Below are 25,643 nucleotides of genomic sequence, written 5' to 3' on the forward strand. Positions count from 1 at the left end.
GTACCTTGCAGATAATCTCAAATTCAGTAATCATCTCATCTCAGCGATAGAGATTTAATCATTTAATATAATATAGGAGAAGCATAGAAGTGACAGAGATCTTTGATGCCAAATTGTTAAATAGAACGAACAAGTGGCGAGAAGGCGTCCAGACAAGATAGAAAGCAAATACAATGTTAGGTAGTAAAGCTAAAGCATATGCACGGATAAACTAAATCAACGGGTTGTATAGAAAGTTTGTGTATGCATAAATGAACTGTTAAGATTGACATATGAAAGTGTTTGATAAAATTACGTCAATTAGTTGGTATAAAGTGTGTTTTGAAGAAGATTACAAGATACAGAGAACATGAACAAGCAGAAGCACAAGATGAGCAAGACGTGTTTACTCTCAAAATTTTTATAAATACGTCTTGTTCTGCTTTCACTCTCCTAGCAGATAATGTACACTCTTTTACATAATCATAATCATCTTCGTCCGCTATGTTCCAATCAAAGAAAATAAAAAACGATAAACAGGAAAAAACAAAAAAGGGTTTAAACATTGGTTGCACCAAGTCCCTTATGATGCCCGCTCAGAAGTGAGAGAAGCATTGTCAAGCTGTTTGGATGAACCCGCTGGAATTATAGCTAAGCTTCCAATGTTTCTTCCACTGTCTGATAAGAATGCTAAGAGTGGTAACAACTACCCGTTATTGCCATCGAAACTGCCTTGGGCGCTTTGCCGCCTTTTTTCTCGCCAATTCTCTCCCCACATTTTGGCCTCGGCAACAGCTCGTTCTCTATCTAAATCCCTGTTTAACATCCTACCGGTTTCTCTTGGGGAGTCTTCCTTCTCTGACCCTTCCAAGTCCGACCTGCGTCCGGATCCCCCCCCTTCTTCGTTTCTTAATATTCTTCCGCCTCTATCATCTCTGCTTCTTCTGTCTTCCTTGTCCCCAGAACCTCTGTACCCATGTGAAGCAGTATTAGGGTCATATGCCTGGTTTGCCAAATAAGAGAGGGCTGTGACCACATCCCCAATCAGAGGACGAGTGGCTGCCTGTTCTTGGATGCACATTGATGCCACAGCTAGAGCTTGGTAGAGACCACGCATTGGGTACCGGCCCTGAAGTTGTGGATCAGCCAATTTAGCAAATTTCCTTCGATCATTGAACAACGGACGTGCCTGTACATGCATAAAACCACTACCAGTCTCAGTTACAAAGAAATGACAGAACTTTCAGCTGGACACACTGTTGTACAGAAAAGTTGTAACTACATTTCACAACATTTAAATATATTACCCATGTGACTAGGTTCTGTTCTCCATGGGGTCGGGTACTGTCAATGGCTTTTCGTCCAGTAATCAGCTCTAAGAAGACCACCCCAAAACTATAGACATCAGATTTTACTGTTAATTGTCCAGTCATGGCATACTCGGGGGCACAATAACCATATGTTCCCATAACTCTGGTGGAAACATGTGACTTGTCTCCAACTGGACCAAGCTTTGCAAGCCCAAAATCAGAAAGCTTAGGATGGAATCCTTCATCAAGTAATATGTTGGAGGACTTAAAGTCTCTATAAATAACTGGAGGGTTTGCTTTATCATGAAGGTATTCCAAACCTTTGGCAGCACCAGCTGCTATCTTCATTCTTGTGTTCCAATCAAGTGGTTCCTTGTCTGGTGGAAGATCTGTAACAAAGAAATCAGCAGTTACTTCACATCGAAAAACAAACTCTTTTAATTTAAAAGGTTTAAAAATAAATAAAAATATATCAAGGAACATAAAACTGCAATTACGGCACCCTGTGGCCCTTAATAGACCAACTTTGTGAAGAATATTAATATCCGAACTATAATAACTTATTTCTTTCTGCTTTCCAACACCCATCCGTATTCATAAACACATACTTTTGACATCAAGATTCTACAATTCAAAGTGTTGTAGTATATGGCAACTTGCAAGTGTTGACAGCAAAACCATCGAATGAAATGAGTATCAAAAATCCATTATTTAAGTTGTGTCTACCTATTTGGCATTACCACCCCTTCTTCCATGATAGCTCACAATTCATTTATTTCTTATTTATAAGCCAATACGTAATGTTTAAAAACACATCTAAGAGAGCAATCAAGATAGTATAAGGCAAAAAACATATATCCATCAAAAAGGAATTCAGCAACCCTACCTATTGCTGGGTTGTTTATATCAATAGCACTAATTCAACCAACATAACAAGAATGAGTTATTCACAAAGGCATCTCAACTACTTGTTATTGGCAACATAGTATTACCCCATTTGCAGGCTTTGACTAATCATAGGATGTGAATTCTTCTAATATCCTATTCAATCAACCAAACATCCATCTCATCATTTCAGCAAGCAGTAAGTCACCTCTCATTGCACTGTCAACTTATTCATCTCAAACGGGCTACTAATAGGATTCATATATAATAAAATTCCGATAGATTCTATAGTCGTCCTAGGTGTGCGTGAAACTATGAACAAATGAAATAATGTCAAATTTGGGAACTCAGAAGTGCAAAAAAAGTTACCATGAAGGTGATCTTCCAAAGATCCCATGGGCATAAATTCATAGACAAGGAGCCGCTGATCCCCATCAGCACAATATCCAATTAGGTTCACTAGGTTTGGGTGATGAAGAAGGCTGAGCATAAGGACCTCCACCAGAAATTCCCTATTACCTTGAAGGCCATTTCTATCCAATTGTTTGACAGCAACAACCTGCAAAGAGCAAACAGAGTCAGAGAAATCAAAAACATATTCCCATCAAGACCAGAAGCTGCAGTGGTACCATGGTGCAAGTAAAATCTCATAATTTCAATAATAATCTAATGAAATCTTAGTCATATAGTCTAAATCTTTGATTTGTCTCACTTTAAATAAAGTACTTGTGATCTCTTTGGAATTATTACAATTTTCATATGGTGAATCTTATCATGCATTGCAGCTTTGGTAAAAGCAAGGAATTAATTATCCAAATAAATAGTATGTTGTAGTTACATCTTCTTCACATTTGTTCCGTTTAAGGGGTTAAGAAAGTAACCACAGCTGATGCATATCATGCAGCAATAGGAACTTAATAGCAACATTAAATCAAATGTTCACTAGATTTTTTGAATAGAGAATTCACATTCGAACACGTAGAGATTGCTGCTCTCTTTGCAGAAAGGTTGACTACATCAAGATATAACAGTAACCCCACAAATGCTATCATGTCAGAGTGTAAGGTATGGGCTCAAGAATCAATTATGGTGAAGAATTTCAGAAAAAAGGTATATGCTAACAAAAAATTCACAATTCAAAGCCCTGAGAAGTCTTGCCACTTGATAATTTTATCCTTAATTTTGTTCTGGCAAAATATATAGATGATGTTCTGAAACTATTTAATTCTCCTGACCATATTAAATGGATTCACCAACTTGGTGGTCTACAAGGGATTTAGAAAAAATTTGGAAAACATATCCACTATAGTTAAATTTATTCAAAACCATTCCATTTTCACCAGATAGTTGGCCTCAAATTGCTGTAATCATCATGCTATTTCAGTCTAGGAATTACCTCCTCTTTCTTTATTGGGTAGGTAAAGATAAATTAATCAACAAGAATGAAAGACCTATTGCCAGTAAATCCAGGTATAATATAATGTCTATTCATTTCAACTATATACTCTGATTCAGATTTGATAGATGAAAAAAGCAAGAATGGAATAATTTACCTGGCCAGTGCTCTCAAGCCGCCCTTTGTACACACGTCCAAATCCCCCTTCCCCTATGAAACATTCTGGTCTGAAATTCCTGGTTGCAGCTGCAAGCTCACGGAAAGTAAATGTTTGAGCTGCGATATTGGCACCACCGGGAAGTTCTTTGGGAACTGGCAGTTCCCTTTTAGAACCCCCATTGCTTCTTGATCTGAGTCTCTCTCTTCCTGCAGGTTCCATCAAAACAAAGAATAATGGATCGCTGATACCATCTTATGCCAACCAGACAATCTAAGGTCAAGAATTAAGCTCCTTAAATTTGAAAAGAAAAGGAAGACTAGTAATTTCTACCACATTGGTCAAAAGATGAAAGCTTAATTACACTAATTTCAATCCAAATCATTAAGCAAAGTTGATGGACTCAAACTTTAATCATAGTAAGTAAAGATGATTGTACTAAATTTATATAATTTCAATATCTGACCTTAAATTAAACTAATGTTTCCAATCCCACTAACTAAATTACCAATCAGATCAACCTAAGTGATCCAAATTCATCATGAGATCTCACTTATCAGTTATCCCAATCCATAATCCAAAGCTCTAAAATTCTTTGAAACAAAAATCAATCAAGTTATAATCCACAAAACGAAGAGAATGATGCTAGCTCCTAAATCTAATCAACCTGATTAATGATGCAGAACTACACAACATAAACAATATAAAAGTAATCGAATGAAAAGAGCGTCATCAGCATCTTATCCCAATCATCAATAAATCAAACAGACCCAGATCAGATCAATCAACCAAATAGCCAAAAATTATAACAATAAGAAAACACGTAAATTATAAACAAAACTTACCAGAAGGCAACCTGGAAATGTTATTAGAAACAGTAGGTTGGCCTTGCTTTTGATCATCCGATTCTTTAACTGGATTCAACTTCTCTTCTTCCCTCGAATCAAAACAAGGAAAACAACCCATCTCCTCAAATCAAATCAAAACCTATTCAAATCCTTCTCTTCCCAAAGATAAAAAAATACAAAAGAAGGAAAAGAAAAATCAGATTTATTCACACTCAATCAACGGTTCATATCCCAATACAAAACATCTATGTATCTCCCACCAAACAAAAAACAAATGAATCCAATAAAGATAAAAACTTTGAGTTGGTATTGGGTAAGCAGAGATGATAGAAAGAGAAAGAGAAAGAGAAAGAGAAAAATGTTTTTGAAGTGAAACAGAGCCGGCTTTGTCTTCGGCTTGCTGAACACTACAGTGTGCATACAAATGCAATGTGTTTATAACAATCTCTGCCACTACAAAAAGTTTGACCGTATTAATAAAAATAGAAACTCCTCTCTAGATTTTCACAAGTTTCCATCTTTAATTTTTTATCCAATCACCACTTCATTTCACCACCAGAGAGAAAGACAATGACGTTGTAAAAAGATAAACCAAAAATACGTGTGTACGTGTCAATTGGCGGGACTGGCGGAACGCACAAGGAAAACGTTACATAAAGCCTCCGGTTACGTTCTGTACTTTGTGTTACAGTTAGTTCTAACAACTTTACTTAGATTATGTCTTTTTGATCCTTCACATTTTTGGTGTTAACAATACTTTGATTTGGGTTTCCAATTCTAGTTCAACCGTAACTCAATCCGTCTATGATTCCTTAAATTTGTCGACAAATTTAGTTTATGTTATGGGCTAAAAAGTACATCATATTTTTCAGAAGTTGATTATGGTCACAATTTGGTTAAATTGAAATTGGACAGAGTAAGTTACGTAAGAGGAGAGGAGACCAAAAGAATTTAATTAGGATAAAAAGGTTAGTTTGGGATTGAAGTATGTAGAATAAGCATCTATCATCTCATATGAATATATATATAACTTAAGCACAAAGTGAATTATTCAACCAAACACGTGCTCTTCTCTTCTTTGAAGACATTCTAGAGAGAGTTACAAAATCAAATGAAGATGCCGATTTCATTACTTAAACCAATTAGGTTAGATCCCAAATCCTTTTATATATTCCCTAACCAATTGTTTTATCCTTTTTGTTTTTTATCACATGGATGTTTGGACTAGTTTGCACGCACCTCAACTTAGGAACGGTCTAGAGAATATCCTCAAATTAAAAAAAAAAAATATATATTAATATGTATTTTTTTTTCTTTTTGTGGCAATTTCGATTAGAAAAACATAATATAAATGTTATATGCAATCAGTTTTTATTTTAGCTTATTCTAATAGAAATTTCTAGATCTATTACTGCCTTAATTAATCTTCCGAGACCTTGAAATTATCAGTAGGATAAAAACCCTAATGACCATCCTTATTAGTGTCTGGGGGGATTTTGCTTTTATTGATTTGTCCTCCCATACAAATTTTGTCCTTCAAAGAAGAGTCAAACAATTATTGTTATAGTTAGGCAAGGATTTTTGTTTTACTATTTCTTACAGGGTAATTAGGGTTTTACTATTTTTGGAAGATTGTAAAGTTTAACGAATACTTCATCACCAACCATTTCTTAAAGATTGTAAAGTTTGACATGGGTTTCGATTTCATACTTGGATTTTCAAATTAAATTTGGCGTTGGCTTTGTTTTTTTAGGAAATTGGATGATAGAATTTCGTATTTATTTCACACGCAGAAACAACAAACAAACAAGTTAAATTTCTTATCATATGAAACTAATAATTTGATGTTGTTTTCCCAAAGAAAATGAAAGAAAAGCATCTGCCAATCATGTATAGCATTGTGATTATATAGATACCAAATGTGAGGCGTAGATGAAACGGAATTGCCAACACAGCAGTGCTCTCAGAAAATGACTCCAAAAATCAAAATCGCCATGTCAAGTGGGTCGCCGCTTAAGCCACATCTGTCCATTCAATTTTTGAACTGCTCCACCCATCGCACTCATAACATGCCACCGACAATAATACAAAAACCAACGCCACCCCCCTGATTCTTCTTCACTTGTAAATCCCCCTATCTCTGAGATTCCAACCCTTTCAAATTTCAATTTTTGTCACAATTCTATTGGAAGGATCCTTTTGTCTATGTCTATACAAGATTAGGTTTAATTCATGGATTTTGAGTGGTCAACTACTACTAAAACTTGACCAAAAAGAATTTACTAGACCAAAAAGAATTTCCCAAATGGAAAAAAGTAAAAGGGAAGAAGGTGATTAAGGCGGCTATAAGAGGGGAAAACGTGCGAAAAAGCACTTGGCGTCTGCCCGCGATCGATGAGAGTTGCAGGTCGGGATGAAGGGCTTTTGTTAAGGGTAGTTTTGTCTTTACAATAAATATTATTGTATTTAACATAAATTACTAATGAAATATAACGTTTAGGTAGGAAAATGGTATTTTAAAAATCGATGGGCGAGAAAGTGTCGTTAGTCTATTATTTGGGTGTGACAAAGTCATTTACTCTTTTGTCTATGTCTATACAAGAGTAGGTTTAATTCATGGATTTTGAGTGGTCAACTACTACTAGAACTTGACCAGAAAGAATTTACTGGACCAAAAGGAATTTCCCAAATGGAAAAAAGTAAAAAGGAAGAAGATGATTAAGGCGGCTATAAGAGGGGAAAACGTGCGAAAAAGCTGTGGACGTTCGCCCGTGATCGGTGAGAGCTGCAGGTCGAGATGATGAGGTTTTTGTTAAGGGTATTTTCGTCTTTATAATAAATATTATTGTATTTAACACAAATTACTAACGAGATATAACGTTTAGATAGAAAAATGATATTTTAAAAGTTCATGGATGGACGTCTTCGGTCAATTATTTGGGTGGGACCAGGTCGTTTACTCTTTTGTCTATACAGCTATACTACCTACACAAGAGTAGGTTGAATTCATGGATTCTGAGTGGTCAACTACCATTAAAAGTTGACCAGAAAGAATTTACCGGACTAAAAGGAATTTCCCAAATGGAAAAAAAGTAAAAGGGAAGAAGGTGATTTAAGGCGGCTATAAGCTTTCACTTTCTTGACCAAATAGCTTTCACACTGAATTTTAGATGGATTATTATGAAGAATCCTCTACGTGCCCACGTGCTCACCGCTAATTAACAATCGTTGAACGTTCAATTTTAAATTTTATAATATCAACCAATACCAAAATAAAAACTACCCCAAAAACCCCAGATCAGATGTGTACAGAAAAGCTAGAATAATTAGCTAGTATATTGATATTTATAGCATGATTTAAGGCCTCCAAATTCGGTGAATGGCTGAATAAAGACTAAAGAGTGCTTGCTGACACATATTATACCAATTATATGAAAAATATTCAGATGATATGTAGTGTAGGCCAGATTTTGTACTAAAAAGTACAGTCCACTAAAATGGTGGACACTTTGTCCATTATACTTCTTCCTCTTTTGTTTTGTCCAATTACTCGCCACTAATTACGATTTTATTATTAATTAAGATACAAATTAAATTATAAATCATGGGTTAAGCATGGAATTTTTTGAGTCTTATTGGGCCTCTATAAACGGAAGGCCCAATTGAGAAAAAGAACCAATGAGATCGAGGGATTTCCGCAAGGCTAGCCGAAGAACATGCGGGGTGATGACTCGTCGCATAGGTCGGGGATAATTATAAGAGAAACTGGGAAGGTCGTGCAAAGCACAAACAAAATGGGAAATGGGGAAAGGTCAACTGTCAACGAGAATTTGCCACCTTACAAAAAACTAACGGCCACAACAATAAAAATATCACAATTCTATCCACCGTGTGCCAGCCCAAAACTAAATTATGCCTGATTAATGAACAACAAGTCTCCACCATTTACGCTATGATTCTTCACCTCCATTATCGTTTGCTCCATCAGTCTGATCTAATCTAATCTAATCTTCAACAGATTAAAAAAAAATAAAAAATAAAAACGAAATTACATGCAAAGTGTCTGTTGAAAGTTAGATTCAGCCATGGAGAAATTCTTAGCTCTAGAGACCTCTGCAACTTTACCCAAAAGTCGTGACCATAGAAGGAATGAATGTGCATCTCATGCCAGACATCAATCAGAAATCATTCGTACAAAATCAACTATGGACCATTTAAAAGGGGATGCGGCGGCAGCTTATCAAAAGGAGATACCACAGAAGAATATTGTTGATGAGTCAGCTTCCCTTCCTCAGGTTCTTCCAGAGGTTGATGAATTCATTGATACATTATCTCCAGAACCGTCACAAATTCCGGAATCAATAGGGTCCTTTTACAGGATTTTTGAATCATTCATTAAACAATATGAATCCAGGGAAAGTTCAATGAGGTTTGGAGAAAATCAGGAGGAGGATGATTTGTTATTTGAATGTGTGAAACGCGTTTCAAAGCTGTTAAATGGCATGGGTGAATTTTCTTCCAAAGATGAAATGGGGTCTTCTCTAAACCAAGGAAGCAATGTTCTTCATCGAGCCATGTCTTTGTTGGATGAAGAGTTCCGTGCACTTTTATACCCTAAGCGCTGCCGTTTAGAACTCAAAACTCCAAAGACACCGAAACAATCCACTTTCAATTATAATTCCCTCTCAACTAAAGACTTAGATCGATGTGCTCTACCAGAAACCGTGTCCAATGAAGACGAGGAGTTCCCAGATTTCTCACAAGAAGCAATCTCAAACATGAACAAGATTGCAACATCAATGATCTCAGCTGGTTACGAATCAGAATGTTGCTTGGTGTATAGTATCTTCAGGAAAATGGCGCTCGGAGATCAACTCACCAAGCTAGGATTTGACAATATTAGTTTTGATGATGTACAAAGAATGCAATGGGAATCACTTGAAGGAGAAATCAGCATGTGGATCAGCATCTTCAGGCATTGTTACACGGTTCTCTTCCCCGGAGAACGCAAACTTTCGGACTCAATCTTCTCCGAGTATCCATCAATATCTCAAAGATTGTTCAGTGATCTTGCAGCGGTAGTTATTAAAAGGTTTCTTAACTTCGGTGAAGGTGTTGTATTAACAAAGAGTTCAACGGAGAAACTGTTTAAATTTTTGGATATGCATGAGACTTTTAGAGACATGCTTCCACTTATGGGTGATTTGTGTTCTTGTGAGAGTGCCAAAGATTTAATATTCGAGATATGCGTTGCTCAATCCCGGATTGGCAAAATGGCCGTCAACATATTCTCTGAACTTGAAAGTTCAATCAAGAGTGACCAAGGTAGAATCCCGGTACCCAGTGGTCAAGTTCACCCCTTGACTCGCTATACAATGAATTATCTAAAATACGCTTGTGAATACACGGACACGTTAGAAGAAGTGTTTAAACAGCAGGAAGGAGTAGACATGTCAAATGAGCCCGAACCTGAGAACTGTTCGGATAATGGGACGCCAAGAAAATCTCCGTTTTCGAAACGATTGATGACGATTATGGATTTGTTGGATGCAAATCTTGATATGAAGTCAAAGCTGTACAGGGACCCTTCATTGAGTAACATTTTCTTGATGAATAACGGGAGATATATTTTACAGAAGATCAAAGGTTCCACGGAGATTCATGATATAATGGGTGCCACATGGCGCAGAAAGAGGTCAACTGATTTGAGGCAATACCATAAGAGTTACCAGAGAGAAACGTGGAGTAGAGTGTTACAATGCATTAGCCATGAAGGGTTACAAAGTAATGGGAAGGTGTTGAAGCCTGTATTGAAAGAAAGGTTCAAGAATTTTAATACATTGTTTGAAGAGATACATAAGACACAGAGCACGTGGGTGGTGAGTGACGAACAGCTCCAATCTGAGCTTCGAGTTTCGATATCGGCGGTAGTGATCCCGGCTTACCGGTCATTTTTGGGAAGATTTAGGCAATTTTTGGAAGGTAGTAAACAAGGAGAAAAGTATATCAAGTATCAACCAGAAGATATCGAGACATACATTGAAGAATTATTTGATGGAAATCCAATGTCTATGGGGAGGAGAAGAACCTGATAATGGTGAAGCTGATTGTTACATTAATTAAATCCATGCATTCGTGTGTTTCTATTTGACACAGTGTAACTCTTTTTTAACATAATCATTTAATTACAGGGAGGTTTGAGATACTTCATATGCAGTTGTTTTTATTGTGTATTTTACAATTTTATAGGAATTAAATTTGTAAAAATATTTTGATACACGTTATGGAGAAATTACATGCTTAGTAATTAAGATATAGTACTATGCTAAGCAGGAGATATACAGGAAATTAGTTGATAACTTTTTCAGTTAATTAGGACTTAGTAGGTGAAAATTATGATGGATCATTATAAATTGTGAAAAATGTTAAATGTGTATTTAGCAACGAGGGACACTAACCTCTAACGGTTAGCCTGGCAATCAAAGAGGTTTGCTTCCTTGAGTGCCTCAGTACAAATGTTGTTGTCACCTACTATAATAACATTGTGATTTATCTAGTCCTTTGAACTTGTAGGGTGTTTAATAGATCTCAAGAACTAATTAAGATTCGTGCAAAGAAGTCAAAATATCCCCGTTACCCAAAAAAACCAAAAAAAAAAAAAAAAAAATTTTGAGAGATACAAATCGATTTGATGAGAGCTCAAATTTACTTCTTAGTATGACCCTTAACCTGATCCTATTAGATAGAGTTGGGTTGGTCGATGTGGGGTTGGGCTTAGCCCATTATCATGTTTATGGGTTTTTTCTACATGTATTTATTCATCATTATTAATTCACCTATCAATATATTGTCATTTATTATACAACAAACTACAATAAAAGAATCCTGAAGTTTCCTTAATCATCCGTTAGAAACTTAGAATACAACATCAATGCACCAAATCATCAAAACCTACCCCTTCGGCACACCAAATCAAATTCATACCAATTCAAGTTGATTACAGAATCATTACAAAATTCAAACTTGATGTATTGGCGGTGTGGTCACTGGGCGTAGCTAGCAATGTTGGCACGATAAATTTTTGGAATTGAGTATATCCACTGAAAAAATGTCCATCGCTAGTTTCAAATTGGATGTGGAGTTAGTTCTACTTTGTCATAGATGTTTGACCCATCTTCGAAGTGTGTGCTCCAATGGGCATTGGGTAGAGGTGTTCAAAAGAACCGAATAGAACCGGAATCGACGAGTACGCGAGGTTTGGTTCCGGTTCCTACCTGGAACTAATTGTCAACAGGTAGGTTCCGATTCTAAATTTTTTGAACCGTCTTTGTGCGGTTCCGATTTCGGTTCAGTTCTTACAGTTAGGAACCGAAATCGAAACCGGGAACTGAGACTAACATAAAATAAAATTAAAGAGTAGGAGGGTTTAATAAAAAACTTTTGTAAACAAAGTAACGTGAATACATTTATATTTATATTTCATAACATTTAAAGTAAGTTGGTTTGACTTTTGAGAATCTACCTTTACAAAGTAATGAAGTTCGTAATTTTGAATTTGTAATTTTATTTTTGTTAACAAGTGCTAGGTGGGGGGGATTTGTAAGTTTTTAAGGATTTTTTTCCATTTTGAAAACTTTTGGGGGGTAATTGTAATTTTATAGGGTACTTGAAACCGAAACCGAAACCGAAACCGTTGTTATAGGTTCTGGTTTTGGATACCCATTACCCAAGAACCAGAACCGTCGGTTCCGGTTCCTTAAAAAAATGCAGGATACTCGAAACCAAACACCCCTAGCGTTGGGTGTGGTACTTAAGTTAGTATTTAACCCTCACACAATCTCTTACATTACCGTCAAAATTTAGTTCACATGCCCTTTCTTATTGTTGTGAACTTGCATATTGAGTTGTGTAATTAATTCTATACTTAGACCGCACGGGATGTATAGAAGATCTCATAAGATAGGTGCTGCATTTAGATTATCATGTCCAAAGTATATATCATCTAAATTATCTCCCTTTGATTTATGCTCATCACCACTGTTGATGCTTGATTTTGACACCAACTACTCACACGTGTAAAATGCTAAAATGACTTAGAAGTCACACGTGATATGAGGCGATTGAATCAAATAAAAGGTGAAGAGCAATATTTAAAGTGGTTCGAATGCTCTAAAGCGAATTCTACGTCCACTGTTATTGTATTAATAAGAGAGAGTGATCATGTTGCGTTCAGCAAGTTGAGTTACAATTTAGAGAGAGAGAGAGTTATTTCAGCGTAAAATCAGCTAATTCCCTCAAATGAGAGTGAAGTCCTCTATTTATAGTGGGAAAGTTCAAGGTAATGATTATGAAAACTACAAGTGGGTAGGTGCCGTGCAAATCCTTTCTTTGCGTCCCATTGATCACCTGTCTAAGGGATTTCCTCGATTAAAGCAAGGCTTTGACACGTGGGTGATCTCCAGCTGCTTGTTGGCCTGGCACTCACCTGCTGCACTGACATGAGCCATGCCACTTGCACTAGGTGCGATGTAGCCGCACATGGACGGCGTAGAACTGTTCTGAACTTTGACCATCCTTTACTGACGAGGCTCCATGTCAGACCTACTTTTTCCGGTATAGCAGAAGTCCCCCAGTTTTTAAGGTTTAAGGATCGAACCTTGAGAACTTCATAATTATGCCATGATTTGACATATCCAAATGACGCCTGGTTGAGCAGACCTGGCTACAAGGAGGTCGCAAAACATTTTTCTATGAGCGACCTGAGATGGTCTTCTTCCACAAAGTCAACGACCTGGATTAGACCTTACTCAGTGCTGTATCGATGCACCTCTTATCTTAACCGAGGTCCACGACCTGATTGCACTTGGCATGTTTTTGCTGGAGGCAAGGAATCACATCGCTTTGCAATCGCCATGCGACGAAGAGTGTTCTTTTCCAACGACCTCTTTAAATGTTATCCGTTGCGCTTGACAGCTAATCCATTAATGAAGTATCCTTTATTTTGACAAACGTGTCTTATGCGCAATAAGTGCTAGCCATGCGCATTAAATGCAAGACATGCTGAAATGACATTCCTTATCAGGACATTAAATGCGGATAAAGGCGCATTTAATGTGGAGGAGAGAATTGAGCCGTCGTTTGATTATTTCAACGGAGAGACGCGACGATTGAATTTCTTGAAGCGTGGCGATTACTCCTTCTCGCTGTTGATCGCGACCATCGCTGATTGATGACACGTGGTCGAGATCAACGGCGAGAGACGCATTCTACCCAAAAGTTGCTTGGCTTTGGCGATTGGGGAGACCAATCGCCGTTTCCTCCACTATAAAACCCCAGGCTCGCCTTATGCAATGTCATAACACTCATACTTTCAAAAAAAGCAAAAAGCTCTTACGAGACCAGATTTTCAATCCTTCAAGTTGGTGCGCACTTTCCGTTAACAGTAAGAAGTTCGACCCCCACAGCCAAAAAGGTAAGGAAGATCCTTCCATTGCTTTCCTTTTTCTATTTCGTGGACAACTTAACCAGGCGATAATGGTGGGTGTTTATGGCTAGACTTCTGTAAGGAATAGGTTTTCAAGGTAGGAACCATTGGGGGTGGTCCCCAAGGGTTTTTTTAGGATTTTTTGAAGATACATTAGGGTTTTGTTCTTCCACGTCATCGTACAAAATTTTGTACAGAGACTGAGTAATCAATATGTGTCCCCCTTTTTTAGACCGTAGAAGAGAGGACCCTACAGCGACTAGAATAAACGAGGGGACGAGCTCGCAGGCGTAGGACCCCCCAGTGGCTACTCGAGAGTAAATACAGAAGGCAGTAGACCAATACGCACTTAGCGTAGACGTCTACCGGTACAGGTCACATACAACTCAAAATCCGCTAGAGGAAATGGCTGCGATCTCTAAAGCTATATTCAAATGCGGAGCACTAATTCCCTTCCATCCCTTTATTAGGTCGATCCTCGATTACTTTGGGGTCACACCTTTATAGCTGACGCCTAACGCATATATGATAGCCGTGACTATGTATATCGCGTGCGCCAAGTACGGCCTCGGCCAGCTGACTGCGCTGGAGCTCGTTTGCTCGTACTATTTAAAAAAGAGCAAGGACAAAGATTCTTACTACCTCTCGAAGCGATCCACGATCGAGGGAGGCATATTCAATTACTCCAGTAATGTCAGAGCATACGAGACCAAGTTTTTCTTTTTTCATTATGATGGCATTTGCCACTTTAGGGAGCCGAGTAAGTCTTCCCTTTTTGTACTTAGTGAATTTTTTCTTTTCTTTTTGGGATTTACTTTCTAATTCTAATGATCTTTCTTGTCTCTTCGCAGGAAACAAGTCGACCAGGTTGACAGATCTCTTTGACTTCAACCGAATAGTTTCATTCGATAACTTGCCAAATCACTGTCATGATGTGAAACTACTCATAACAACCGCCAATTTGAGGAAGTACAGTTTCTTCAATTCTGAAGCGACTTTGGAACCCTTACTTCGTAAGTGTCCGCAATCTTTTCAAATTTTTGGTTTTGCATGTAGCGAACTCTTTTACTAACAGTACTTGCATGCAGCGAATATGCTGCCCAGAGTGCCAAGGTCGTTGAGAGAGAGGGGGTTCGTTTTCCCCTGGGTTGGGGCCATGGAACCAGCCGAGGCGGGCCCTAGTGACACCCTTGTTGAAGGAGCACAGGTGGGGGCGCAACCACCCACCGAACAACTAACAGAACCTTCTCAGCCCACGGTCGCACGCCCAAAGCAGAAGACCATGGGCCAAAAGTCTAAGAAACGAAGGGTGCTGCAACCCAAGGAATCAAAGTCCGAGCCGGAGGGCTTAGGGGTGTAGCCTAGGAGGTCGCAACCTTATTAGGCTTTTTGCTCAGGAGGGAGCTCAAGGCGCGCGACGGGGGTTACACTGGTTTGTCCGCATAGGGGACAAAGGGAGTCTGCAGCTTCCTGGAGGAAAGAAGGCAAAGGGCTAACTCGCGAGGTGCCCTTTGCTTCAGGAGCTGACACACCAGTGTTAGACTTTATGGGTCAACTTCCAGAGCACCTGCAACCAGTGGTGTTCACCCTTTTGGAGTGCCAACTTGCCAAAGTCTTTGAAGAGCTTGTGGTCTCCAACCCTGCAGACCTAATGATTAAGGCGGTTCAAATGCAAAGGCAGGTTAGACAATTTGTCCTTGTCGAGGACTTTCCAATACTTTACTCTTTTCCAGGAGACAGTCTAATGCTTGCTTATTTCACTATCCAGTATTTGCTCGCCATGCACTTGGCCCAACAAAAGATCCAACTGGAAGCTACCGGGGGACTCTTCGAGCTGAAGGAAGAGAACACGCAGCTGAGGCATGACTTAGCAATTGCGAAGGAAGAGCTAGGCCTGAACATCGTTCAAACGAACCAGTACATGTCAAAGAGAAACTCTACTCTTCACACAATGGACTTCCAGAAGACCGAGCTGGAGAAGAGGGGAGAAGAGCTTAAACAGCTTCAAAGGACAGTAGCCAAGCTCACCAAAGAGGCTAGCGAGAAAGAGCTAGAGTTGTGAGGGAACTTCGAGCGGGCCTTGCGGGCGGAGGAAGAGAGAGCTCGGTTGTGGGAAACTTTCGAGAAGTAGGGGAGGGCACTTGAGGCGAACCTCGAATTATCCCAAGGGCGGGCCGCTTCATTAACCGAAGAGATGAAGCGACAAGAATTGCAAATTGAAAGGAAAGCTACTGATTGGTTGATTCAGTCCATTTATGCCCTTCGGCCAAAGAACCCGACCATGGACCTCACCGACCTTCCGGATGATTACCAGAGGATCCTTGCCTCTATGGCGAGAGCTGATGAGCAGGAGGAAGGTCTAGGGCCTCACTTAGAAGAGGATCAACCGGAGGAGTACGTCCCGGAGGACCCAGCAGCTGACCAGGTGGTCGGCGACCAACCTGGAGATACCGAGGTTGCACCTTCAGGGCCTAGGGACGAAGACCAGTGATCGCTTCTGCCTTTATTTTTCCCACAATCTTGCTTTTGATTGCCTTTGCATATTCTCTTGTACTTAGAAATTTATGAATAAAATGATCATTTTTTAAATTATTTGTGAGCACTTATAATTTTTCGTACTTCACAAACATTACATATGCGAACAGAAAGATAAAAACAATGCAAGGAATAAAATCATATATTTATACAAGATGAATTTGGCTTAAAAGCGATCTTAATTACAAAGTTTTCAAGGGAATTTTGACGAGGAAATTAAAAGAGTGAGTTCGGGATTACTGATAATAGAGGCGAAGATGCTCAGCATTCCAAGCTCGCAGTACTTCGGAACTGTTGAACCTTTTGAGGTGATAAGTCCCCAGCCATATCACTTTAGCGATGCGATATAGGCCCTCCCAGTTCGATCCCAATACTCCCGCTCTTAGTTCCCTTGTACCGAGAATGACTTCTTTCAGAACCAGATTGCCGACCTAAAAGTCTCTTCTCCTGACTTTAGAGTCGAAGAATTTTCGCACACTGCTGGTAGGCTGTTATCTTTAATCGAGCTTTGCTGCGGTGTTCTTCAACTAAGTCCAAACTTGCACGAAAAAGTGCTTCGTTGTCTGTTTCATTGAACAGGTCCTTCCAAAGTGAACTAGCCCCCACTTCCACTGGGATTATAGCCTCCCAGCCATATGCTAGCGAGAAAGACGTTTCTGAAATAGAGGTTCTTGGAGTTGTCTTGTATGCCCATAGGACTTCTGGGAGGTCGTCGGGCTAATTTCCCTTGGCAACGCCAAGCTTAGCTTTCAAAGTATGCTTGATGGTCTTGTTGATAGCTTCAATTTGGCAATTGGCTTGCGGTCTTGCGATTGAGGCGAACTTTTTATGGATCCCCAGTTTATCACAAAACTGCTTGAATTCCTCATTGGCAAACTGCTTCCCATTATTAGAGATGAGTGTATGAGGAATTCCGAAACGACACACTATATTTTTGAAGATAAAGTCCGTGAGCTTCTTGGTAGTGATCACGACCAAGGGTTCAGCTTCGGCCCACTTGGTGAAATAATCCACCACGACCACAACATACTTGACCCCTCCCTTTCCGGTTGGCATGGGTCCAATAAGATCAATTCCCCACATGAAAAATGGCTAGGGGCTGGTCATAGTTATGAGCTGGTGGGAAGAAGCTTGCGGTACGTTCGAGAACTGTTGGCACTTGTCACACTTTTTTACAAAGTTAAAGGTATCCTCTTGAAGTAGGGGCCAGTAGTACCCTTGACAAACAACTTTGTTAGCGAGGGATCGTGCGGCAGTGTGATTACCGCAGATCTCTTCATGTATCTCACTCATAATATAATTTGCTTTCTCGTCGGTTACACATCAAAGAAAAAGGGCGCTGAATCCTCGCCCGTACAACTTATCTACTATGAGTGCGTAACGACCAGCTCTGGTTCGTAGGGTTCTTGCCTCAACCTTGTCATTGGGTAAGGTCCCGTCTAGGAGATACTGAATAACTACGGTCATCCAGGAAACTGATTTTATCGTAACCACGACCTGTTTGGGCGAGCTAATACTAGGGATCTCTATGTATCGAACATGAATACTTTCTGGGGCATCTGAGTCCAACGATGAGGCTATTCTTGCCAAGGCATCTATGACAGAATTATTGTCTTTAGGAATCCGTGCGATCGCAAAGTGCTTGAAAGACTTGAGTGCGGCCTTAGCTTTCTTCAAATAATTGATCAGGTTTCTTTCTTGACTTGATACTCTCCCAAAATCTGATTAACAACCAGCATAGAGTCGCTATGAATATTGATCGCGGTTGACCCCATTTCTTTTGCCAATTGCAGACTAGTGAGCAGTGCTTCATACTCAGCCTTGTTGTTGGTAGCATTGAACCCAAACCGAAGAATATCGTGGATGTGAGTCCCCTCAGGACTAAAGAGGAGAAGACATGCCCGACCTTTTTCCTATTCGAGGATCCATTGACATAGAGGCTCCAGGTCGATAGATTCTGAATAGTTTCCTAGGTGACTTCGCTAGACTGTTGCTCGGATTCCTAAATTGGTTGGTGTGAAAACTCTGAAACGAAATTGGCAATAACCTGCCTTTTAATGGTTGCTTTCGGTCTGTACTGCAGATCGAACTGACTTAGTTCCATCACCCACTTGAGCAACTTACCAGAAGCCTCTGGCTTTTGGAGGACTTGCTTGAGCGGGTAGTTGGTCAATACATGGATAGTGTGGGCATGGAAATAAAGTCGTAACTTTTTGGAGGTGACTAGCAGGGCATAAGCTAATTGCTCCATTTCTAGATACGTATTTCGGCGTCCAGCAGACGCCTGCTCGCATAATATACTGGCCATTGGACTCTGTTTTCTTCCTGAATCAGAGTTGCACTGACCGCATGCTGAGAGACGGATAGATACAAGAGAAAAATTTCTTGAAGAAGCAGCTTGAACAGGAGATGTGGCTTTTCGAGGTGCTCTTGTATGCTTTGGAAAGCCTGTTCGCAGTCCAGAGTCCACTCGAACTTCTTGTTAGCCCTGAGTATATTAAAAAATGGCAAGCAACGATTTATTGCTCTTGATATGAAGCTACTAAGAGCCGTTATTCGCCCATTAAGACTCTGAACTTGTTTTCGGTTGGTTGGGCTCCTCATATCAAGGAGAGCTTGAATCTTTTTGGGGTTAATTTTTATTCCCCTCTGGTTAACCATATACGCCAAGAATTTTCCCGAGGATACTCCAAATGAACACTTCAGGGGATTGAGCTTCATTATGTACCTTCGGAGTATACCGAACATCTCAGCGAGATGTGCTATGTGATTTGAAGCGACATGCAATTTGACCAGCATGTCATCGACATAGACTTCCACTGATTTTTCGATCTACTCGGAAAACATTCGGTTAACCAACCATTGGTAAGTCGCCCCAACATTTTTTAGGCCGAACGGCATAACCTTATAGCAATACAGCCCTCGATTTGTAACAAAGGAGGTATGCTCTTCGTCTGATGCGTACATCAGAATCTGATTGTATCTCGAGTAGGCGTCCATAAAACTCAACAACTCATGTTCGGAGGTGACATCGACGAGTTGGTCGATTCTCGGCAAGGGAAAGTTATCTTTCGGACATGCCTTATTGAGGTCGGTGAAGTCAATACACGTCCACCATTTGCTGGTAGACTTCTTTACTAAGATCAGGTAGGTAACCCAGCTCGGGTAAAGTGCCTCCTAGATGGACCCATTCAAGAGGAGGTTATCTACCTCAACTTTTAAGGTGGTATACTGCTCGAGGTCAATTACTCTCCTTTTTTGGCAAACCGGCCTGACTGCACTATCAATATTCAAGGCATGACATATAACATTTAGGTTGATCCCGACCATGTCAGCATGAGTCCATGCGAATACGTCGACATTTTCCCTAAGGAAGCTTGTGAGGTCGTTGGCGAGCTGAGGGTTGAGATTACTCCCGATCCTTAACACTCGGGTCAACTTGCTTTGATAGACCGATACCTCGAATAGGTCCTCGACCGGCCCATTGTGAGGGCATTCCCAAATGTGAGGATCCATGTCATCTTTAATCAGGCCAGGCTGTGGCTTGATCCTGCTGATCGTCATTGCTTGCTTAGGGATGCCAACTGGTACTCCCTTTCCCTTGCACGCCATCTGCACTGCCTTTACATAGCAGTCGCGAGATACGCGTCGAGATCCACTTACTTCCTCTATCCCCGTCGGGGTAGGGAACTTCATCTTCAGATGGTATATTAAGGCGACTGCCTTGAAGCTTCGTAGTAGAGGTCATCCCAAGATGCCATTGAAAGCAGAAAGACGGTCTATTACTAAAAACTCAATCATTTTGGTTAACTTGTTGGTTTCTCCCTACGTGACCTGAAGCTAGATCATCCCTTTGGGAATCAAATGATCGCCAGTGAAACCATACATAGGGATAAAGGCAGGCTTTAGATTTGTCTCGTCTAGTTTCATCTTCTCAAAGGCTCGTTGAAATAAGATATTCACAGCGCTTTCATTGTCCACCAGTATCTTGTAGACTTCGCACTGACCTATTTCAGGCGTGATAACGAAAGCATTCTCATGGGGATGATGCAATCACACCGAGTCTTTCTCGGAGAAAGTGATTTCCTCCTCTCTACGAACCTTGGCGGGTCGCGGTGTCATGCTCATGACACTTATGGGGTCATGACGGGCTTTCCGAGCATACCTTTCCTAGGCACCTTGAGAGTTCCCCGCGGGGTGTGGTTCTCCAAAGATGATCCCCACACTGTAGAGACCTTTGCAACCACGACGCCTCTTCCTTGGTTCCTCATGAATTTTCTCCTAAACGGGAGCTGAGTCATCAACATACTCTTTGAAGTGCCCCTATTTAATGAGGTCCTCAATTGCTTGTTTGAGAACCCGACACTCATCAGTGTAGTACCCATTATCCCGATGATAACGACAATACTTTTTATTGTTTCTGGTTGAGGGGGGATCCTTCATGGGTTCGGGCTCTCCGCGCAAACCGGTCTCCTTTGATTTATCCAGAATAACCGATACCGAGGCATTCAAAGGAGTGTATTGACTTTTGTCATGATCGCGACGAGGAACTAGGGCATAAGATTTCTTGGGCACGTACCGCTACTTCTTTTCTTTTCTCTGATCATCATTAGTCCATTTGTGATCAGCCCTCATATTCTCCCCTCGGTTGGGAGCACTGCCCGACAGACCAGGGTCATGGCGACTAAGAGCTACCACTGAAATTTTGATCTGGAGGTACTTTTCAGTAAGGTTGTAGAAGCGAGTAAGGGAAACATCATCCTCAGATTGCAGTTCCTTCCATAAGTCTGTCATGAGAGTCCGAACAGACTCTTCGGGAGTATGAGCCATTTTGTGGAGCTCCCTGTGGAACCTATCTATATAAGATTGGAGGGGTTCAACCTTTTCCTACCGTATATTGCTCAGGTAGCTTAGCGACATTGAGAACTTCTTGTTCGCTTGGAAGTGTCTCACAAATGTTGTGCTCATTTGAGGCCATGAGCCGACCGATCTTGTTAGAAGCGACCTAAACCTGCGTTTGGCATGGGCGGTAAGGGTTACTGCCAAGCAACGACATTTTTCCAAGTCAGAGACTTGGTGAAGTTCCATGAGGTCGTTGAACTCTTATAAATGATCATGCGGATCGAAATTCCCATCGAATGCTCGCATGTCGAGCATTCTGAATCTCGATGGGAGAGGGGCAGCTAACACTGCCGAAGAAAAGGGAGATACCTCTGTGACCTGCCCTTGCTCATTCTGTTGAGTCTTAAGCTGATCCAGAGCTCGCTGTAGTTCCTCAATCTGAGGTAGAAGAGCTACCTAGGGATCACTTTCCGCAATGTGGGTTCGACCCTCACGGTTACAGTTAAGGAAAGACCACAAATCAGACTCTTCCTCACCTCGGCTGAGAGCTCCGACCAATCTCGACACATGCTGGCTAGAGCCGTGTAATTGCATTATGTGATTCGGGGAGTCTTCCCGACCTTCGCGGTGGTACGAACCGACCAGCGGAGGATGGGAATCCCCTGCACGACGACGACCGAAGTCGTCATTTTGGTGATATTGGGAATCTCCCCGCCTTGCACCTTTATAGGAGTGTCCGTGCATCGTGGCATGGGACGGCTCATACTGCGACATATCGCCAAGTCGCAATGCCACGGATAATCTACCCGGGGCGCGATCGGTGTTTGCTAGTCCCTCGGAGCCCTTGGGTTAGCTGTGCGCCACTTGCTTTCCCTTTCTCTGACGTGTTGCAATGCGCGAGGTATGGGCTTTCGCCCTTTTCCATGCTTTCACGTGACCTGTAGGCGTTTTTGCGCCTCATTGGATTCTGGTGGCATGACCTGATCCAATCGGTCTAGCCTTTGGCGAACCGTTTGAAGAGTATTATTGAACCTCTCTAGGTAACTCATAACGGCTGCCGCGAGCTTGATGGAATATCCCCCATGATATTCTGCTGGATTGGCGACATTTCGGGAGAAGTGTCCTCTTGGATCTGGGGGATTTCTTCATTGCTATGATTGGTTCGCTCATATTCGAAACCACGAGCCATTTGCTGTTGTGGGACCGATTAGTCAAAGATTTTTCTGATGAAGAGTATGTACTAAATCAAGGTCTTCCTTCTAGCGTCAAACTGTTGATGCTAGATTTTGACACCAACTACTCGCACGTGTAAAATGCTAAAATGACTTAGAAGTCACACGTAATATGAGGGGATTGAATCAAATAAAAGGTGAAGAGCAATATTTAAAGTGGTTCGGATGCTCTAAAGCGAATCTTACGTCCACTGCTATTGCATTAATAAAAGAGAGTGATCATGTCACGTTCAACGAGCTGAGTTACAGTTTAGAGAGAGAGAGAGCTATTTCAGCGTAAAATCAGTTAATCCCTTCAAATGAGAGAGAAATTCTCTATTTATAGTAGAAAAGTTCAAGGTAATGATTATGAAAGTTGCAAGTGGATAGGTGCCGTGCAAATCCTTTCTTTGCGTTCCATTGATCACCTGCCCGAGGGATTTCCTCGATTAAAGCAGGACTTTGACACGTGGGCGATCTCCAACCGCTTGCTGGCCTGACACTCACCTGCTGCACTGACAGGAGCCATGTCACTTGCGCTAGGCGCAACGTGACGACACCTGGACGATGTAGAACCCTTCTGAACTTTGACCATCCTTTACTGACGAGACTCTACGTCAGCCCTATTTTTTCTGGCATAACAACCACCAACTTAGTTTTGTGATAGCATATATCTAACTCACCTGCCACTTGTTTCTCTGTGTGTGCTCCAAGTATCCATGGCAGTTAATTGGGTTAACGCTGGTAATCCTTCGCCTGTACCTTCACCATTATCAACAAACTTCATTAATTTTTGGAGGCTTCCATTAATTTAAGCCATCGCTTTGATTGCCTCATAAATAGCTACTATAAGGTTTGTAATTCTTCCGCTTCTTCCAAAATTGATGACATCCTCTCTGATACTCAAATATTTAATATACGAACTCTCAATAAATCCTCGTACTCTTTTACTTATGCTGCTCAAAAATTGAAAAGAGGAATATATCTTCATATCACTAGTGTATGTGTACGGCTGCACCATAAACCACTTACATTATAGGTTAAGGGCGGGTCAAGTCCAGGGAAATGGACCCAGTTAGGCCGGATGAAAGGTATTAATATGATTGGAAATGATTTTTAGCCTCATTAAGTTTCCCATTTTTTAATACATTTTTGTTTGGATAAATTTAACCTTAATAACATAATAATTTCGAAATAAATTCATTCTTTATTTTATTTTAATTTTTAACCTTTAATTTTGATGTAAACCTCAAATCTAAATTTTCTAAATCATTTAAACATTTTTTTATTTTAAATAATTTTTTATTTGATGAAAATATATTAATAAAGCTATGAAAAGAATAATCAAACAATGGAATGAATTTAAATCTGAAGGAAAAAAAAGTGTAAGTTTCAAATTTGAAATTGGGAAAAAGGGTATAAACCAAAAACCTAATTAAGAAATTGAGGAAAAGTTGTGTAAACAAAAACCCTAATTGAATTTGAAGTTAGGGGAAAATTGGTGTAAATAAAAAACTCTAATTAAACAGGATTATTTCAACATTAAATTGGGTTTAAAGAACGTTTTTTAAAATGTAATAAATCTGTATTGAGCAATGAGGGATACGATCAATTTGATGGGGGCTAAAATTCACTTCCTACTTCCTAGTATGACCTTTAACTTGATCATACTGGATAGAATTAGGTTGGCCGATGTGGGGTTGGGCATAGCCCATCATCATGTTTATTGGTTTTTTCTTAGTGTATTTATTCATCATGATTAATTCACCTATTAGTAAAGAGTAAAGATAGCCAACAAATTTTTCTCATTAACTTTTCTCACCAACGCAATATAACAACTTGCAATTGCTTAGCTCGTATTTGATCAAGCGAAACCCATTGCAAACTGATTGATTGCGAGTTGATATGTCGCATTTGTAAGAGAAAGTTAATGAAAAGTGTTTGTCACTTAGTATTACTTATTAATAAATTGTCATTTATTAAATTTTTTGGATATGAGTTATTTCCACCGAAAAAATGTCCATCCCTAGTTTCAAATTGGCTATGGAGTTAGTTCTACTTTGTCATAGATGTTTGACCCATCTTCGGAGTGTGTGCTCCAATGGGCGTTGAGTGCGGTACTTAACTTAGTATTTACACCACCGCTTCCACTAATGGGCTTCGTAATTTTGAATTTGTAATTTTATTTTTGTTAACAAGTGCTATGAGGGGGGTATTTGTAAGTTTTTAAGGGTTATTTTCCATTTTAAAAATTTTTGGGGGGTAATTGTAATTTTATAGGATACCCGAAACCGGAACCGTTGTTACAGGTTTTGGTATTGGGTATCTATTACCTAAGAATCGGAACCGTCAGTTTCTGTTCCGATTTCAAATTTCAAAGAATAGTCGATTCCGGTTCTTTAAAAAAATGTAGGGTACCCGAAACTAAATACTCCTAGCGTTGAGTGTGGTACTTAAGTTAGTATTTAAACTTAGATCATATGCCCTTTCTTCTTGTTTTGAACTTCCATATTGAGTTGTGTAATTAATTCTATACTTAGACCGCACGGGATGTATAGAAGATCTCATAAGAGGGGGTTGCATTTAGATTATCATGTCCAGAGTATATGTCATCTAAATTTTCTCCCTTTGATTTATGCTCATCACCACCAACTCAGTTTTGTGATAGCATAAATCTAACTCACCTGCCACTTGTTTCTTTGTGCGTGCTCCAAGTATCCATTGCAGTTAATTTAGTTAACACTGGTAATCCTTCGCCTGTACCTTCACCATTATCAACAACCTTCATTAATATTTGGAGGCTTCCATTAATTTAAGCCATCCCTTTGATTGCCTCATAAATATCTACTATAAGGTTTGTAATTCTTCCGCTTCTTCCAAAATTGATGACATCCTCTTTGATACTCAAATATTTAATATACGAACCCTCGATAAATCCTAACATTCTTCTGGATCGATGCAGGCTATATTAATTCTTGAATATCTTTGTCTTGTGA

General features: G+C 40.0%; 2 protein-coding genes across 2 annotated transcripts; one reads left to right on the forward strand and one right to left on the reverse strand.

Moving 5' to 3' along the window:
• Positions 1-279: 279 nt before the first annotated feature.
• LOC116131299 (serine/threonine-protein kinase PBS1-like) lies at positions 280-5,034 on the reverse strand. Its single transcript, XM_031416962.1, has 5 exons — positions 4,573-5,034; positions 3,728-3,936; positions 2,544-2,733; positions 1,287-1,678; positions 280-1,168 (listed from the first exon to the last, which is right to left on the reverse strand). Exons 1-5 carry the CDS (start codon positions 4,691-4,693, stop codon positions 686-688), a joined length of 1,395 nt encoding a protein of 464 aa, XP_031272822.1. The 5' UTR covers positions 4,694-5,034; the 3' UTR covers positions 280-685.
• Positions 5,035-8,660: 3,626 nt separating this feature from the next.
• LOC116131204 (exocyst complex component EXO70B1-like) lies at positions 8,661-10,667 on the forward strand. Its single transcript, XM_031416848.1, has one exon. It carries the CDS (start codon positions 8,661-8,663, stop codon positions 10,665-10,667), a length of 2,007 nt encoding a protein of 668 aa, XP_031272708.1.
• Positions 10,668-25,643: the final 14,976 nt, after the last annotated feature.

Source organism: Pistacia vera, unplaced genomic scaffold (assembly GCF_008641045.1).
Source record: "Pistacia vera cultivar Batoury unplaced genomic scaffold, PisVer_v2 Contig230, whole genome shotgun sequence".
In the NCBI taxonomy this organism is placed as follows: Eukaryota; Viridiplantae; Streptophyta; class Magnoliopsida; order Sapindales; family Anacardiaceae; genus Pistacia; species Pistacia vera.